This window comes from Mytilus trossulus, chromosome 4 (assembly GCF_036588685.1).
Source record: "Mytilus trossulus isolate FHL-02 chromosome 4, PNRI_Mtr1.1.1.hap1, whole genome shotgun sequence".
In the NCBI taxonomy this organism is placed as follows: domain Eukaryota; kingdom Metazoa; phylum Mollusca; class Bivalvia; order Mytilida; family Mytilidae; genus Mytilus; species Mytilus trossulus.
The window spans coordinates 5,830,025-5,847,312 of record NC_086376.1 but is presented as its reverse complement, the minus strand read 5'-3'; the positions used below and the strand labels follow the sequence as shown (position 1 = coordinate 5,847,312).

At 31.3% G+C, this 17,288-nt stretch overlaps 1 protein-coding gene across 1 annotated transcript in view; it reads left to right on the top strand.

The window, feature by feature from the left end:
• The window catches only part of LOC134714542 (arrestin domain-containing protein 3-like), a 47,799-nt gene that overhangs the window by 5,059 nt on the left and 25,452 nt on the right, over positions 1–17,288 (top strand). Inside the window, exon 2 of the mRNA XM_063575875.1 lies at positions 3,740–3,880. Coding sequence (XP_063431945.1) covers positions 3,740–3,880 — 141 coding nt within the window. The remainder of the gene's footprint in view (positions 1–3,739; positions 3,881–17,288) is intronic.

The window sequence follows — 17,288 nt, the reverse complement described above, 5'->3', positions numbered from 1 at the left end:
ATAATTATAAAAATATCGCCTTGGTTTCCACATTTTGTCTGTCATTCGTTCTTAGAATTATCATAAATTAGACACACAGTCACCTGTTTTACTCGTACATCTCCTTAGGTATAAACACATTGAAAAAGTCTGTATCCGTGCTGATATAAAATTGATACTATAATAATAATAAGACTATAGACAACTTAAAAAAATAACATAAGAAAAGTATTTATCATGTTTGAATTATAGGTTAATGTGTTCATCATATACATGTATCATGTAAATCAATATCCGATTAAAATTCTTTAAAGTTTTATACTCTCTTATCAATTTTTCATATACAAAAACGTTTCTAGCAAGAGAAAAAAAAAATGTTAGTAAAATTGAAAATGGAAATTGGAAATGTGTCAAAGGGACAACAACCCTACCAAAGAGCAAATAACAACCGAATGTCACCAGTGGGTCTTCAATGCATCTACATAATCCCGCCCTTGGGGGCGTGGTTCAGCCGGCCCATATACAAAAATGTATACTAATTCAGTGATAATGAACTCCATACTAAACTATCCATATCTAGACAATACACTTAGTAACAAGATTACACTAAATGACTTAGATAACGAGTAGAAGGGAATAAGAAGAAAAAGAGAAATCTCTTGATCCTGACAAAATATTTGTTCTTGTTTGTCTTTATTAACTGTTCTTTATTGTTCATTCATGGTGTTATAATTCTTTGGAACTTGTTGTGTTATTACTGGCATTAAAATACAGACCTTTCGTTAATGAATATCGATGTAACAAACTTTTGGAAAATTAAAAGAAATTGGAATGTATCACTTACATTCCAAGTTCTGAATTATTATATTTATTTATAACTTAGATAAAGTACTTGGAATGATTAACATATTTTTATACAGATAACATAAGCGTTACTTAATGCCTAAAATGATTCCTATATGGTGACTCTAGGTTGATTTATGACTTAACTTTACCCCTATGTCTGTATATTCATGCGATCCAATGTACCTGATTTGATAATGTTATTGGTATTGTGTTGTTAATTTCTTCTTTTGTGGTCTTTTAATGGAGTTTTCCTTATGGAATTCTATAAGCTAACTTCTTTACGACACTTGTTTTAAATTGAATACATGTTAAAAGCAGGGAGGAAAAGAAAAACTTGTTGACGTTGAACAGGCCCAATCTTCTGGGAGAATCTTGCAAGGCTTTCTTGTAATACAGAAAACTTGACATTTTATTTACATATATTACTAAATTTAACATCCATCTTTACCGGACGTCACACTTTGGCATAGACGTAAGAAATCCAGACATAACACTATTTCCTTATCCTTGACAACAATTAAAAGTTTGTATATACATCAAACACTTTGTACAACTATAAATCAATTGTTATTTACTTTACACTTTCCCACTTGAATCAGAAAACTAATATAACAGGGATATCCTGTTGCTGAATTATTTGTAAAAGTAGTTGATGCCATACTGTTGTATATTGACATGTCTTAAAGGATTTATGAATCGTGGTTTGAAAAGGAAATGTTTGGCGTCAAAGCAGAAACGATTACATATTCTTCATACAAATATCCACTTAGAAAACACATGACTGTCGAACACCGAACTGCTAACTTAATATATCTAAAACTGGCAGGGTAAACAATTGTATAACAAAACGGCAATGGTTTTCTTTTCGCTATTCAATCGTAAATGTTGGGGGAAAAAGAATACCAATTAGGCAATTGTTACTTATTTGACACCAGAAAAAGTCGAATTAAGAATATGAATTAAGTAGCCAACATGATTTTAAAATTTGATATGAAGGTATAAACTGTGCTTCTTGTAAAAGGTGTTACGGCGTATAATTTCTACGTCATTTGGTTTCTGGTGGATGTTAAGCAAATCGGCAATTGTATCACATATATTTGTGTCCCCTAAATATCAAAATACTAAAGATTTATAACATACATTTTTTAGATTTTCTGATGAGATTAAAAAAGGTTAAAGAAAAGATGAATTAATAGTTTTAGACAGGACTGATTATATTTTTTAAGGCCCCCTTTTGTCAGGTCCTTAAGATTTCATATTTCCTTTGCTTTCCATTTATTTCGTTTGTTCGTTCGCGATAAAGCGTATCTACTAAATCGCATCTGGCGCACAAAAAGTGTGATTTTTATTTTGTAATGAATTTTTAATTGCAACAGTGTGAAAAAGAGGCATAAGTTACTCAGAGACAGATTTCCAAATTACAATGAATAATTTAAAAATGAATTATTACATAATATAATTAAAAAAACATACTTTCTTAAACAAAGACACGAAATGTATAACGGAATTTAAAATTAAAATAAAAAACAAAAAACAAAAACAGAATTGACATGTGGATTTTTTTTTTAAACTTTTGGAATAGATTTCTTTTAAATAATTCATGTTATTCTCATGGAAAATGATAAGACCCTTTAACCCAAATGTTATTTTCTTCCCCATTAACACAAAATATATCCGACTATGTTGAACCATCTATCCCATCAAACTTATACCGATTGATAAATGTACCTCATATCTTAACTTGTATCTTGGAAAAAAGACAGGGTATACCAAGGAAAGATTCAATAGCAGTTCAATAGAAACTGAAAATGACTGAGTTTACAATACTTCAACCATTTAGTATGGTGTTTCAAAAAAACTATTAATATACGATTGCGTAAAATAACACTCTAACTTTATGAATATACCCTTTTATAGTTTAAATCTGACAAACATGTTAGATAGACATTGTAATCTAGTAAAATGTTTTATAAGGGTAAAATGTCGATTTTGCATTGATTTTTGTTAATGTTTCTTTTTGTAAGAATTTTTTGTTCACTAACTATTAATAGAAAAGGGTCGTTTGTAATCAAGAAATAAATGAACTAAATCCATTTGCAATAGCATGCACATGTGCAACAAAGTCAGAAGCTATCCCATTCTATGTTATATCTTTAATTTTCCGTAAAGGAGCAAATATCGTCTAGTCACAATGTTCTATGAAGAGTTTTCCCTAATTGACCCAAGGTCAACCTTAAAAGTTCAGTCACCAAATTGCATTGCAATGGGGAAATCGTATTTAAAAAAACCTGTTGATGTGAAACTTTGAGTGTTTTTATTTAATCTTTTAACTGTTTAGACGCTGACAAATTCCGAACTGGATATAATGTGCACGTGTAGATGTATGTATCGTGTTATAGAGTTCGAATTGCCCTCTAGAAATCGTTTTATTGGCTTGTTGTATCATTGGTTCACTGCGTCATCGGTATCTGGTTTGTCTTGTGTGGACGTGGCGCGCGTCTGGCGTATTTTTTAACCTGGTACCTTTTGTTGGCTAGTATTCATTTGTTTCTCTTTCCTATATTTTCTCCCATTTATTTGTATTGTTGTCCTATCATATAATGTTGTCATTTAAATGATACAATTAACATTGCAATTCAAGCAGGAGGTTTGGCAAGCAAAACAAAATCATGTTCAACCACCCATTTTTTTTTCTTAAAATGCCCTGTACCAAGTCAGGAAATTGCCAGTTTTAGTTTGTAACCCGGATTTGTTTTTTCTCTATCGATTTATGAATTTCGAATAGTGGTATACTACTGTTGCCTTTATCTACCCCACTTCTCCTTGCATTCTTTTTATCGTATTTCAAATCTGTAAATCATCCTTCCTTCTTTTGTTAAACTGATTAACAATAGCATTGTTCCTTTAATTACAGGAATACGGCTTCGTTTCCATGGTTACGCCAGTGTTCACTGGGTTGAACGATACTCATCAGGAACAGGAAAAAATAAACGTACAGTAGCGAAACACTTTGATGCGGTTGAACAGTATTTTGACCATTCAGCATACGTTTTTGGTAAGTGAAATAAGCAGTCTGAAATACCCTCCCCCTGAATTTCAACGAAAAAAAGAGCTTTGTTAATTATGTGTTGTATACTCACATCACATTTTCATCTCTATTTACCATCATTTTAGTTGAATGATTTAGATAAAAATCATACAAAAGAAACAAATAATTTTACTATTAGATCTTTTAATATTTCCTCGCAAAAAAGTTTTGAAAAAACATAGTCGTATTTAATCAAGATGGTATTATGAAAAGGCTATTTTCAAATAAACATAATAACTTTTTATCAATTTTGATTCGTATTTCTATTTCTCATATTTTCGCCATCTATAAAACCCAGATAATATTAACAATATGTATGCATATCATAGTTGATGACGTTGTAACTAAATTTACCAGGGAGAGAGAACCAAATTTATTCCTTCATCAGCCTTTCGATATAAAAATATTGATGGAACCTGTATATATCTATTGAAATTTAGTTTAAGTGATTGTACACTCTAAATGACCAATCTTTTCAATATCAAATATAAAAAAACTTTTGTATGCAAAGTTTTTGGTTGCTCTGAGTGTCCCATTTATCTATGTTTTCAAAAGAAATACATTTACAAGAATACATGTTTTTATATAGATTAAACCGTTGTTTTTCCCGTTTGAATGGTTTTACAATGGTAATTTTTGTGGCCCTTCATAACTTGCTTTTCGGTGTGAGCCAAGGCTCCGTGTTGAAGACCGTACCTTGACCTATAATGGTTTACTTTTATAAATTGTTATTTGGATTGAGAGTTGTCTCATTGACACTCATACCACATCTTTCTATATCTATTTGCATTAGAAATCCAACCTAGGCTATCCGATGTAGGTACGCTGGAAACACATATCGATTACAGTGAAAAGGGTATCATTATATTACAAAAACTGTTTTAACATGATTGAAAACATTAATAAGTTAGTAACTCTCATCATAAAAGGGTAGATTTTTGTTTCCATCTGACTACATGGCGGGCGATAATAAGTTTTGGTTTATGGTTTCTTTGATATATTTCGTAAAACATCAAAATGCAGTATACATGCACTAACTTCCAAAGATTTGAATATCTTATAATGAAAAGTATGAAGACATGCACCAATAATGTTCGGGATATAAAAACAAAACCAAACAAGTGCATTGAATAAAACTTCAATCATCATTCATGTTTAAACGAAAATGAATTTTGGTGTGTTCGACGAGTAACACGTATATTCGAAAACCAACACAAGGATGCATTACTTCCTAATACTTTAGTAAATATATATTATTAAAATAGTACATTAAATAATTGTTGAAACAAGGCCAAACACAACTTCCCTGCTGAAGTTGTAACCGTAGTGTATGTATATACTTTCTGAGTTTTCCCGGTAAATTTCAGGAAGGTTTGTCATAGAGCATATGAATAATTAAATACTTGAGTTTCTAAATGACCTTATGTATATTACTGAAAGAGAGAAGAAAGGTAACTAGGTGGTTATCCTTTTCATAAGTCAAAAACAAACTGAAAAAGCCACGACAAAAAGAAAAGAATAGGTAAGACTAATAGACGAATAATAGTTCAAAAAACACAATATTACAAACAAAAGTCTGACAAAATTAATAAGTTAGTAACGTTCATCATAAAAGGGTCGATTTTGGTTTACATCTGACTACGTTACTAAAATACATTCAGCAACATGGCGGGCGATAATAAGTTTGGGTTTATGGTTTCTTTGATATATTTCGTAAAACATCAAAATGCAGTATACATGCACTAACTTCCAAAGATTTGAATATCTTATTATGAAAAGTATGAAGACATGCACCAATAATGTTCGGGATATAAAAAGGAGATGCAGTATACTTGCTAATGAGACAACTTCTCAAAAGAGACCAAATGACAAAGTAGTACATATTTAATCACCTGACTATTACTTTTACCTTCGCGTATGTATTTATTGGACGTTTCGGCTAGTTGTCTCATTTTTAGCTCACCTGGCCCGAAGGGCCGAGTGAGCTTTTCTCATCACTTGGCGTCCGTCGTCCGTCGTCGTCCGTCGTCGTCCGTCGTCGTTAACTTTTACAAAAATCTTCTCCTCTGAAACTACTGGGCCAAATCAAACCAAACTTGGCCACAATCATCATTGGGGTATCTAGTTTAAAAAATGTGTGGCGTGACCCGGTCAACCAACCAAGATGGCCGCCACGGCTAAAAATAGAACATAGGGGTAAAATGCAGTTTTTGGCTTATAACTCAAAAACCAAAGCATTTAGAGAAAATCTGACAAGGGGTAAAAATGTTTATCAGGTCAAGATCTATCTGCCCTGAAATTTTCAGATGAATCGGTCAATCGGTTGTTGGGTTGCTGCCCCTGAATTGGTAATTTTGGGGAAATTTTGCTGTTTTTGGTTATTATCTTGAATATTATTATAGATAGAGATAAATTGTAAACAGCAATAATGTTCCGCAAAGTAAGATCTACAAATAAGTCAACATGACCAAAATGGTCAGTTGACCCGTTTAGGAGTTATTGCCCTTTATAGTCAATTTTTAACCATTTTTCGTAAATTAAAGTAATCTTTTACAAAAATCTTCTCCTCTGAAACTACTTGGCCAAATTAATCCAAACTTGGCCACAATCATCTTTGGGGTATCTAGTTTAAAAAATGTGTGGCGTGACCTGGTCAACCAACCAAGATGGCCGCCACCGCTAAAAATAGAACATAGGGGTAAAATGCAGTTTTTGGCTTATAACTCAAAAACCAAAGCATTTTGAGGAAATCTGACATGGGATAAAAATGTTTATCAGGTCAAGAACTATCTGTCCTGAAATTTTCAGATGAATCGGTCAATCGGTTGTTGGGTTGCTGCCCCTGAATTGGTAATTTTGAGGAAATTTTGCTGTTTTTGGTTATTATCTTGAATATTATTATAGATAGAGATAAATTGTAAACAGCAATAATGTTCAGCAAAGTAAGATCTACAAATAAGTCAACATGACCAAAATGGTCAGTTGACCCCTTTAGGAGTTATTGCCCGTTATAGTCAATCTTTAACCATTTTTCATAAATCTAAGTAATCTTTTACAAAATCTCCACTGAAACTACTAGGCCACAATCATCTTTGGGGTATCTAGTTTGAAAAATGTGTCCGATCACCTGGCCATTCAACCAAGATGGCCGCCACGGCTAAAAATAGAACATAGGGGTAAAATGCAGTTTTTTGCTTATAACTATGAAACCAAAGCATCTAGAGCAAATCTGACAAGAAGTTAAATTGTTAATCAAGTCAATATCTATCTGCCCTGAATTTTTCAGATGAACTGGACAACTGGTTGTTGGGTTGCTGCCCTCCAATTGGTAATTTTTAAAGAAATTTTGCCGTTTTTGGTTATCTTGAATACTATTATAGATAGCGATAAACTGTAAACAGCAATAATGTTCAGCAAAGTAAGATCTACAAATAAGTCAACATGACCTAAATGGTCAATTGACCTCTTAAGGAGTTATTGCCCTTTATAGTCAATTTTTAACAATTTTTATTAATTTGGTAAATTTATGTAAATTATTTACCAAATATAGTTCTCTGTTACTAATGGGCAAAGTTCATGATAGATATAATTGTAAGAAGCAAAATCGTTCAGTAAAGTAAGAACTTCAAACACATCACCATCACCAAAATACAATTTTGTCATGAATCCATTTGTGTCCTTTGTTTAATATGCACATAGACCAAGGTGAGCGACACAGGCTCTTTAGAGCCTCTAGTTGATCTTACCATGTCTCCCTTTTAATGCTCACTATAAACCTAGATTGCATTTTGTTTTTTCTTCTTTTTGAATTCATGACTTGTTTCACATCCGATTTGATTTGTATTGTTATATCTTTGTGATATGATCAAAGATACTAATTCCCATAAATTATACTTTTACACAAAAGATGAAGGGTATTTTGGCTAGCAAAAACCACTGACAATGAAATTAACATAACAAAAACCTTGAATATATTGTGGAATATTTAGTGACTTCAATCGTTATTGAGAGAAAACATATTCAACCTATTCGGGAGATCAAACTTCAGATATCAACTATGATAGTAAAACCTAAAGAAAGAGTGTGTTATTGAAAAAGAGGCTTTCAGTGTTTTGATCGATGACACTTGTCAGATTAAGCTTCAGCTTTTTGAAAATATTAAGATCGATGATGCAGTTATGCTGTTTACAGTTAAGTCGTTTTCCTTCCTATGAAAATGATTCTAATAAGTTCATCATAGATGAAGTACTAGTATCTGTATTTTGTATTTATATATATATATCCATAAATTTGTCCTATGTACATGTCTTCCATTATATTCTATAGCGTGTGATTAAACGTTTGAGTTTGAGATAGGGGTTTTGTAGGATGACAGGGAAAACAAGTCATGACTTATTAATCATCTTTGTCAAGCATCGTTGCAGTTATTGCATCTGATGTTTACAAGGCGACTGCAGCCAACAACCCACTTCAACCGATGTCAAAATCTATTCATGCTTGTACCTATAATCTTAACGTATCTTTTTCAAAACAGCTATACTTTTAAAAACAAAACCAAACAAGTGCATTGAATAAAACTGCAATCATCATTTTTTTTTTTAAACAATTAAATCATCTTAATTGCACTAACTGCAATCATCATTCATGTTTTAACGAAAATGAATTTTGGTGTGTTCGACGGGTAACACGTTTATTCGAAAACCAACACAAGGATGCATTACTTCTTGAATACTTTAGTAAATATATATTATTAAAAAAGTACATTAAATATTGTTGATTCAATGCCAAATAAAACTTGCCTGATAGAGTTGCAACCGTAGTGTATGTATATACTTTCTGAGTTTTCCCAGTAAATTTCAGGAAAGTTTATCAAAGAGCGTATGAACAATTAAATACTAAAGTTGCTAAATGACCAAGGCTCCGTGTTGAAGGCCGTACATTGACCTATAATGGTTTACTTTTTTTAAAATTGTTATTTGGATGGAGAGTTGTCTCATTGGCCCTCACACCACATCTTCATATATCTATTATGTATATTACTAAAAGAGAGGAAAAAGGTAACAAGGTGGTTATCCTTTTCATAAGTCGAAAACAAACTGACAAAGACATGACAAAAAGAAAAGAAAGGTAAAAACTAAAAGACAAACAATAGTGCAAAAAACACAATATTAGAAACAAAAGTCTGAACGAAACGAATGCAATAAAAGGTCACGTTGATTTTTTTTTATGAACTTCTTTTTTCATAATAGATTTCTTTTTTTGATACAGTAATTTTTTTTTTCTCCAGTCGGAAACCTAACAGTGTATGAATATAAAATGATTCAAAATGCTGTTCTAGGTATTTTAATATTTTCAGTTGTACTTACAACTGAAAATATCACAATCTGTATTCTCGTAATGGGTTTTTCGGTGCTGGTCTGATTTTTCATGTGTAAGTACAGATTCTAACTTAAATTTGATGATCCCGTTACAAAAATATATTTCTTTTCTGGGTCTGTCATTGCAAACTTTTCACAAGCTTTACAATTCATTACATTGCAACTGGAATCAGTGATTTTTATTTACAAATTTCTACTGGTCCGCCGGACAACCAGCTCACCAAATCAACTGGTCCGACGCAAATTCTACAGGTCACTGAACACCGGACCAGCGCTAATTTCGACCCCTGGTTGTAAGCAATAATGTTTTCATTCAGGATTTAAGTTATCGTAAAAGCCGATCAATACTACTGTTTGTCCACCCTTTAAAGTCACACATTCTTGAAAGGTAGCCATTGAAGTTTACCTGATTCTAATTGCCAATAGTATCGACATGCTTGTTGAGGTTAACGAGTATTGTTATACGCAACGGTTCATCCTGATGTATTTTATTTCTAATGGCGAAAAAAAATGTATCACTATAAATACACAATAGATAAATCCATCGTTGAAATATGGTCCATTCGTTAACAAAGTGCATTCTTTTTAGAAGATTTGTTGTAGTAAAAAACGTTCGTCTATGAATAACACTTCAAACTCTTTCTGAACAATTAATTATCCATTATCCTGATTGATGTTCAATATCATATCTGCTCTTATTCCACTCATGCTTTGGAAAATATGTGCAAATGATATAAAATCTATTAAATTCTATTTTGCATGATCACGAAAACGACACACAATAAATGGAAACGATTTATTATAGCATTTAAAGGATCACTATATGAATTGGTTTATTGTTGATTTTCTTAAATGGAAAACAAAATTTAGTTATGGCATTAAATAATTATATGTATGTATATCAAAACAAAAGCAACAAACAAACCTTCTTTTTAAATTAGCTTCCAAAATTAAAATAAATTAAAAAAGGCAAATAGAAAAATAATCTTGAAATATGATATACAGACACACAAACAGGTGATCACTGGTCACGTTGTACTCACTGCAACATTTGTATATTTGCTATAATGAAAATCATGTATTTGGTTAATGTGCTATTTTTGATTTATTAAAAATATATAATTGGCGACTGGAGATAAAAGAAATAGACTTTATACTATTTGAAATATTTCGGTTCTTTACATACAGCTAATGATACAACTTGTTATGAATGTTATAACATAACAATGTATTTTGATCGGTTCTTTTATATACTTGTGATTTATAGAATTTTAAGTTTTTCATTCTGCCGTCGATAGCCGAAAATTAACAGTTGTTATAATGAAAATCATGTATTTGGTTAATGTACTGTTATGCAGGTTTGATTTTAATAGATATCATCTGTATCAACGAATTGAATCTTCTTCTTATATATGTTATGATGGTATGATACTAAACCCCTAACGGGAAGGATTGTGCCTGACATTCATATGATAAAATCATAATCTTTCAATCAGTTTAACTGAAGTCTGGAGCTGCCATGTCAGTAAGCTGCTAGTAGTCTGTTGTTATTTATGTATTATTGTCATTTTGTTTATTTTCTTTTGTTACATCTTCTGACATCAGAATCGGACTTCTCTTGAATTGAATTTTAAATGTGCGTATTGTTATGCATTTACTTTCTACATTGGCTAGAGTTATAGTGGGAGGGTTGAGATCTCATAAACATGTTTAACCCCGCCGCATTTTTGCGCCTGTCCTAAGTCAGGAACCTCTGGCCTTTGTTAGTCTTGCATTTTTTTAATTTTAGTTTCTTGTGTACAATTTGGAAATTAGTATGGCGTTCATTATCACATACACTAGTATATATTTGTTCAGGGGCCAGCTCACGGACGCCTCCGAGTGCGGGAATTTCTCGCTACATTGAAGTCCTGTTGGTGACCTTCAGCTGTTGTTTTTTTATATGGTCGGGTTGTTGTCTCTTTGACACATTCCCCATTTCCATTCTCAATTTTAGTTATTAAGACATTTTTATACTATTTCATGGAGTTTTACGCACTTTTAAGAATAAACACAATGAAAGCGAGATTTGCCATCCCTCGTTTTATTCTGTATGCAGGTTCATGCAAGATAAATTTGCCTTCCGAATTCTTATTGTGCTGTTTTAGGCAATATGAAATTTGCCATATTTCTTATAATTCTTCTGCAGTTTCAGGAAAAGTGTACTTTGACGCCATCACTTATAATTCTTCTGCAGTTTCAGGGAAAGTGTACTTTGACGCCATCACTTATAATTCTTCTGCAGTTTCAGGGAAAGTGTACTTTGACGCCATCACTTATCATTCTTCTGCACTTTCAAGCATAGTAAATTTTGACATTTTTTTCCTCTGCAATATGTTAAATATTGAAAAATAATATTTGGTCAAAATTGTCATTAGCAGACAAATCACTTTATATTTGTCCTACAATCTTTATTTATCCGTATCTGTCTTAGTATTATCAGAACAAAGTTCTTAATTTTATAGCACTTTTTGTATATAAGTTATTGTTGCGTTTGGGTTTTTTTGACAGATTTTTGAAAGACATTTTCTACAAGTTCAGTCATTAGATCTTATTGGTTTATGATTCATTTGTTAGTTTTGTAAAATATACATAAAATGATGTCTTACTTTGAAATTGACAAACTCAATTTTTTAACTGAATTTTAAGCATTGTGTTTAATGTTATGCTCGAACTTCTTGTTACCCCATCAGGACACCTTTTTAAGTTTTAAAACTAAATATAGGACTTACGTGGCCGAATTCGTTATGTCATGCCCTTGTATCATTTCCCCTGTAAAAAAGGGGCAAAAGATATCAGAAGAACATATACAAACGCTTAAATCAATTAATTCAAAAAAGGAGTTTAAATATAGTCATTAATTACAATTATATTTGTTCTGGTAGTTTTAAATGTAGGTTCATCAATGGGCTTACATCAAAGTATTCATGAATACATGTACATTGTCAAAATACAATTTCGGTTTGGATGCTGTCGCATTTGCATTATCTTATTTAGGTATTAAAGTGTGCTTTTATTGATTATATTTTAGTAGGAACATGCTATTTGTTACCTTTTAAGTAATTTATATTTCTTATCTTATTAATTAATGATGCCAACAGGGACTCAATACACGATTTATATATTTGTGTTTAAAATTTCATTTTATAGACTGTATTGGTATGTGCTTCTGTTAAGTTGTAACCATTTTGTTTATTGAACAAAAGTTATGAGAAAATAAAATACGTTATTAAAAATAGAAGGTACATTGATGGTTATTTGTTTTACAAATTATAAAAATCCAAATATTCAATGCTCATTAAAGAACAAGTCTGTAAACAGTCTAGTATAAGTCCGGTAATTAAATGTTCATGTTTATCATTGTTATTATTTTTACACATAAGATCTTCTTATGTTTTAAAAAATACCATCAACTCGTGTATTGAAAAAGGTGAATTTATGTGATTGAGAAACTAAACGAAACACCAATTGTTGAGAGAGGTGAATTATAATCAAGTACTTTAATTACGGTTTTGCATTATATATTGAGAGAATCATTGAACAAAGCTCAATGTTATAAGTAAACTCATCATATATATACCAGGACTTATTTTGTATATACGCCAGACGCGTGTTTCGTTTACAAAAGACTCATCAGTGACGCTTGAATCCAAAAAAGTTAAAAAGGCTAATTAGAGTACGAAGTTGAAGAGCATTGTGGACCAAAATTCCTAAACAGTTTAGCCAAATCCAGCTAAAGTAATATATGCCTGAGGTAGAAAAGCCTTAGTATTTCGAAAATTCTAAATTTTGTAAACAGTTAATTTATAAATATAACCATATCAATGATAATTCATGTCAGCACAAAAAGTGCTGACTACTGGGCTTGTGATACCCTCGGGGAAATAAATCTCCACCAGCAGTGGCATCGACCCAGCGGTTGTAAATAAACTCATCATAGATACCAGGACTAAATTTGGTTTGTACGACTTTCCCCCCGTAGAGCTATACAAAAACAGTACATTAACGGGTGGTACACGGACTCTTTTAGATGATACACGAACTCTTTTTAGTTGTTACACGGACAATTTTTATGAATAGAATCACTCGTGCATGATCAGTGAGTTCATGGGCACTTTAACTTTCAATTAGATTTGAACTTTTTGTTTCACCGACTATTTTCCTGTCTTTTTATTGAACAAAATATTTACGTTAGCATCAATATCTTTTTTCAAACATTTCCAGTAAAATACTATTCATATCAGTACACTAAGGGATTAGACATTTAACTTAAAAAAGGGGGTTATATGGTTTTCTCCTAAACAAATAGATTTTGATCCCAAATTTTATGAGAAAAAAATTATTATGGTCAAGTAGATGACAAATTAATGTTTTGCATGATTCCTGATTTAAAACCTTAAATAGTGCTTATTTAGACAAAACATTTGGGTGATGGCGTTGAAAAGTGAATAGTTAATATACTCAAAAAAGAACATACCGCCCCCTTTATGAAGCAAAATATTCGGTCAATAAATATTTTCTGCAATATATGGACATGAATAGTATTTTGGACAATGCTGAAAGTAAAGAAAAGATGATACTGACGTGTATATTTCAATAAATATAAGACAGGAAATAGGTAAATAAAAATCAAATATTATCAAAAGATAAAGTACCTGTCAACTCACCAAAGCGTGATTGATCCCATAAACAAAAAGTGTTCATGTAATACACGTCCAAATAAGCAGCAAATCTAGAATAAAATCATTCAAGTTATGTCATCAATTTTGGGTGGTAAGCTGCAATTGGATCATAATGTAACACGTGTTTAATCCCGATCAACACTCACAGATCTAGAGACGAGCATGAATTAAAAAAATAAATTAAAGTATATGCCTGAATTTATTAATATAAGACACATTTTTTCATAAACATTTAATTCACTACTGAATTTGGAAATTCATTCTTTGATTGTGGACTTTCCAAAATGATTTTCCTCTGAGATCAGTATTTTTTTTATTTTACTTTTTGTTACATTTATATTGTTATCGAATTTATATCAGTGGCGGATCCAGGTCCAAATCCAGGACACAACAGGGGGAGTCCAACTTTATGTCCATATTAAAATGTAGTGATCATAAAAAAAATGGGACCTTTCACCACTGAATATTAAATTCATGTATTTGGCACCAAACGCGCGATTTTTTCATAAAAAAAAATCACAGCCTGTTTATTTTAAAATGAATTAGCCCCCTTTCCCGCTTTCCGTTTCATCTATAAAAATCAAACGTTATCCTACTTACCACTAAAATATTTCTTTAAAATACTACTTTTTTACGAAATTGCATTCTTAAAAGTCTTCAATGTGTACAGCATTCATCTTTTAATTGGAATGGTTCTTTTTTTTTTTATCAAATTATTAGATTCCTGATTTTTTTTTCTTGAAAAAAAGCTCTCGGTTGAAGGGAAATGAAAAAAAAATGGGTTTATACTATAACTTACATTTACTGCTTTATGGCTATCTAAGTTTCTTAAATGTTTAGTCTTGCAAAATGTATTATTACTTTCTTGAAACGTCGTACAAGTCAGACAAAAAAACAAAAGTAACAAAAGAAACAGACCGGTAACAACCAGCCGAATAGTTTTTCTGCACTTGTAGTCTGGTCAAGATCCTCGGCTTTCGCATAAGACCTTGACCCGACTACTCGTGCAGAAAAACTACCCGACAACGGTTGTTACCGGCCTGTTTCTTTGTTACCTTTGTATTTTATCTAATACAGATACGCCAGGGCGCGTTTCGTCTACAAAAGACTCATCAGTGACGCTCGAATTCAAAAAAGTTTAAAAGGCTAAATAAAGTATGACGTTGAAGAGGATTGTGGACCCAAATTCCTAAAAGGTTTTGCCAAATCCAGCTAAAGTAATCTATGCCTGAGGTATAAAAGCCTTCGTATTTCAAAAATTTTAAATTTTGTAAACAGTTAATTTATAAATATAACCGTATCAATGATAATTCATGTCAGCACAAAAAGTGCATAAGACCATACTTGCTTGCTTTCTATATATATGGTTAAACGGTGTATTCATAACTTTAACACTATTCAATTAATTCTAAACTCGGATGTAAAATAACGAAAAAATAATTAAATAATGAAAAAGATTATCATATACTTACGACATCTCATCATTATACTTGTGTATAAAAAATAAAAAAAGCTTCGAAACAGAGCTGAGATTTGGTATTTTCTTGAGGGTCAGCTCAAAGTGTTTTCATTCCACTGCTTTATTAAAACTGTATTTTTTTTTATTTTTGCTGCAAAATTGACATAAATTTAAAAAGGAAAATAGTTAAAACGTAAATTTTGAAAGAAAGGTACGCTTTTGAACTGCTTTGGTTGTTTTCTGTGTGACTTTTGAAAATTGCTAAAACTGAACACCAGAACCATTTGTTATCAGACCTATCATATGCAAGGGAAATTATCAATGAGTGCTTTGACTATGAGATATTTGTTAGTATCTAAAATTTAAATCAAACTGTTTCTCATTTTAGTATGGACTGCTGAATTTAAGGACTAAATTATAAGCATTACTTTTAAATTATGTTCGCTTGTTGAAAAGACTTTTTAAATACTTTAATCGTAAGTATTTCTGATAATCATTTCTATAATCTACTGATCCTTATAGATCAATGAACCAATTACTTCACTATAAGTAAATATATATTTTTTTAAATGAAGTCGATAGTTTTATAAATTCCTAGCTTTTGATGAACAACAAACAAAATAGGATATATGTATTGTTCGGTTATCCACTTGTACCTATTTCAAAGGAATATAGAATTATTGCTAACAAGATATATGCCCTTATTAGATTGATTTTTGACAAACAATGCATGTCTTTTACTAAAACAAAATGGGTCGTTCAGATTCTGTAAACAAACGTCTGAGAATGAACCTCTATTGACGGAACAGAGGATAAAAGGAATAAAGGATGTTAGGTCTTGTAATCAGGTCCGATCTCAACTCTTTGAAGGCAACCTTGACCGATTTTTTTATTGAACTTGTACCGTTTCCCTTGTGATTTATATCGGTTGCATAGAGAGAGAGCCCGTAGTTCTGTTTGTGATTTACTCTTTTAAGTTTTAGATTGAAAGAAAAAAACAAACAAAAAACGATGAACCCAATCACAAATACAGGCTTTGACATAAGCATCACCAGTTACCGTAGGCTCCGTTTATTTGAACCAGTTGTCTGCACTTTAAATAAGGCAATAAAAAAAATGAACGTTTCGGACATCAAATATAACTTTAAAATGGAATTTTCCAGATAACTAAAAAAAAATAAGGTAAAAGGTGTCGTGATCACCACTTTCCAATTTTGTTAATACAGGATGTATCGACCCGATCCTTGTATCAACCTCATACGAAAGCTATAGTTGTATATTGTTTAAGATTTTCTCGACATATCGTAATAATTGATATGTCTTCGTGGATCTAAACTGTTTAAAGCTTGATTTTCATTACTTATTGCAGATTGAAAACTACTAATATCTTATGTTTATGTCGTATTTTCTAGCTATTAGTATTTCTTATATCTCTGAACATATACTTATATATTAATATAAACATTTGAATAAACACCATACAGTATATTTTTAATTCTTTATAGTAAAGCACATATCGACAACTTTCAGAATCGTGAGCTTGTTTTCCTCAAATTATGTACAATTGTTTTAACTATAAAATTAAAAGAACCGGATAAAGATTATAAACTGAATCATCACATCTGAATACGCCAGATTCCTTTTTTTTCAAGATAGTACTTGTTACTTAGTTTATGCACTTTGTTCCATTTTTAGTAAAGATATTGTCTAAATTAATGATGTCAACAGGGACTCATTAAATTTACGATTCATTGACACAGTTATAGAGTTTTTTTTAACGAATACGTACTAAAAATATATCGTTGCTCAATTTACAT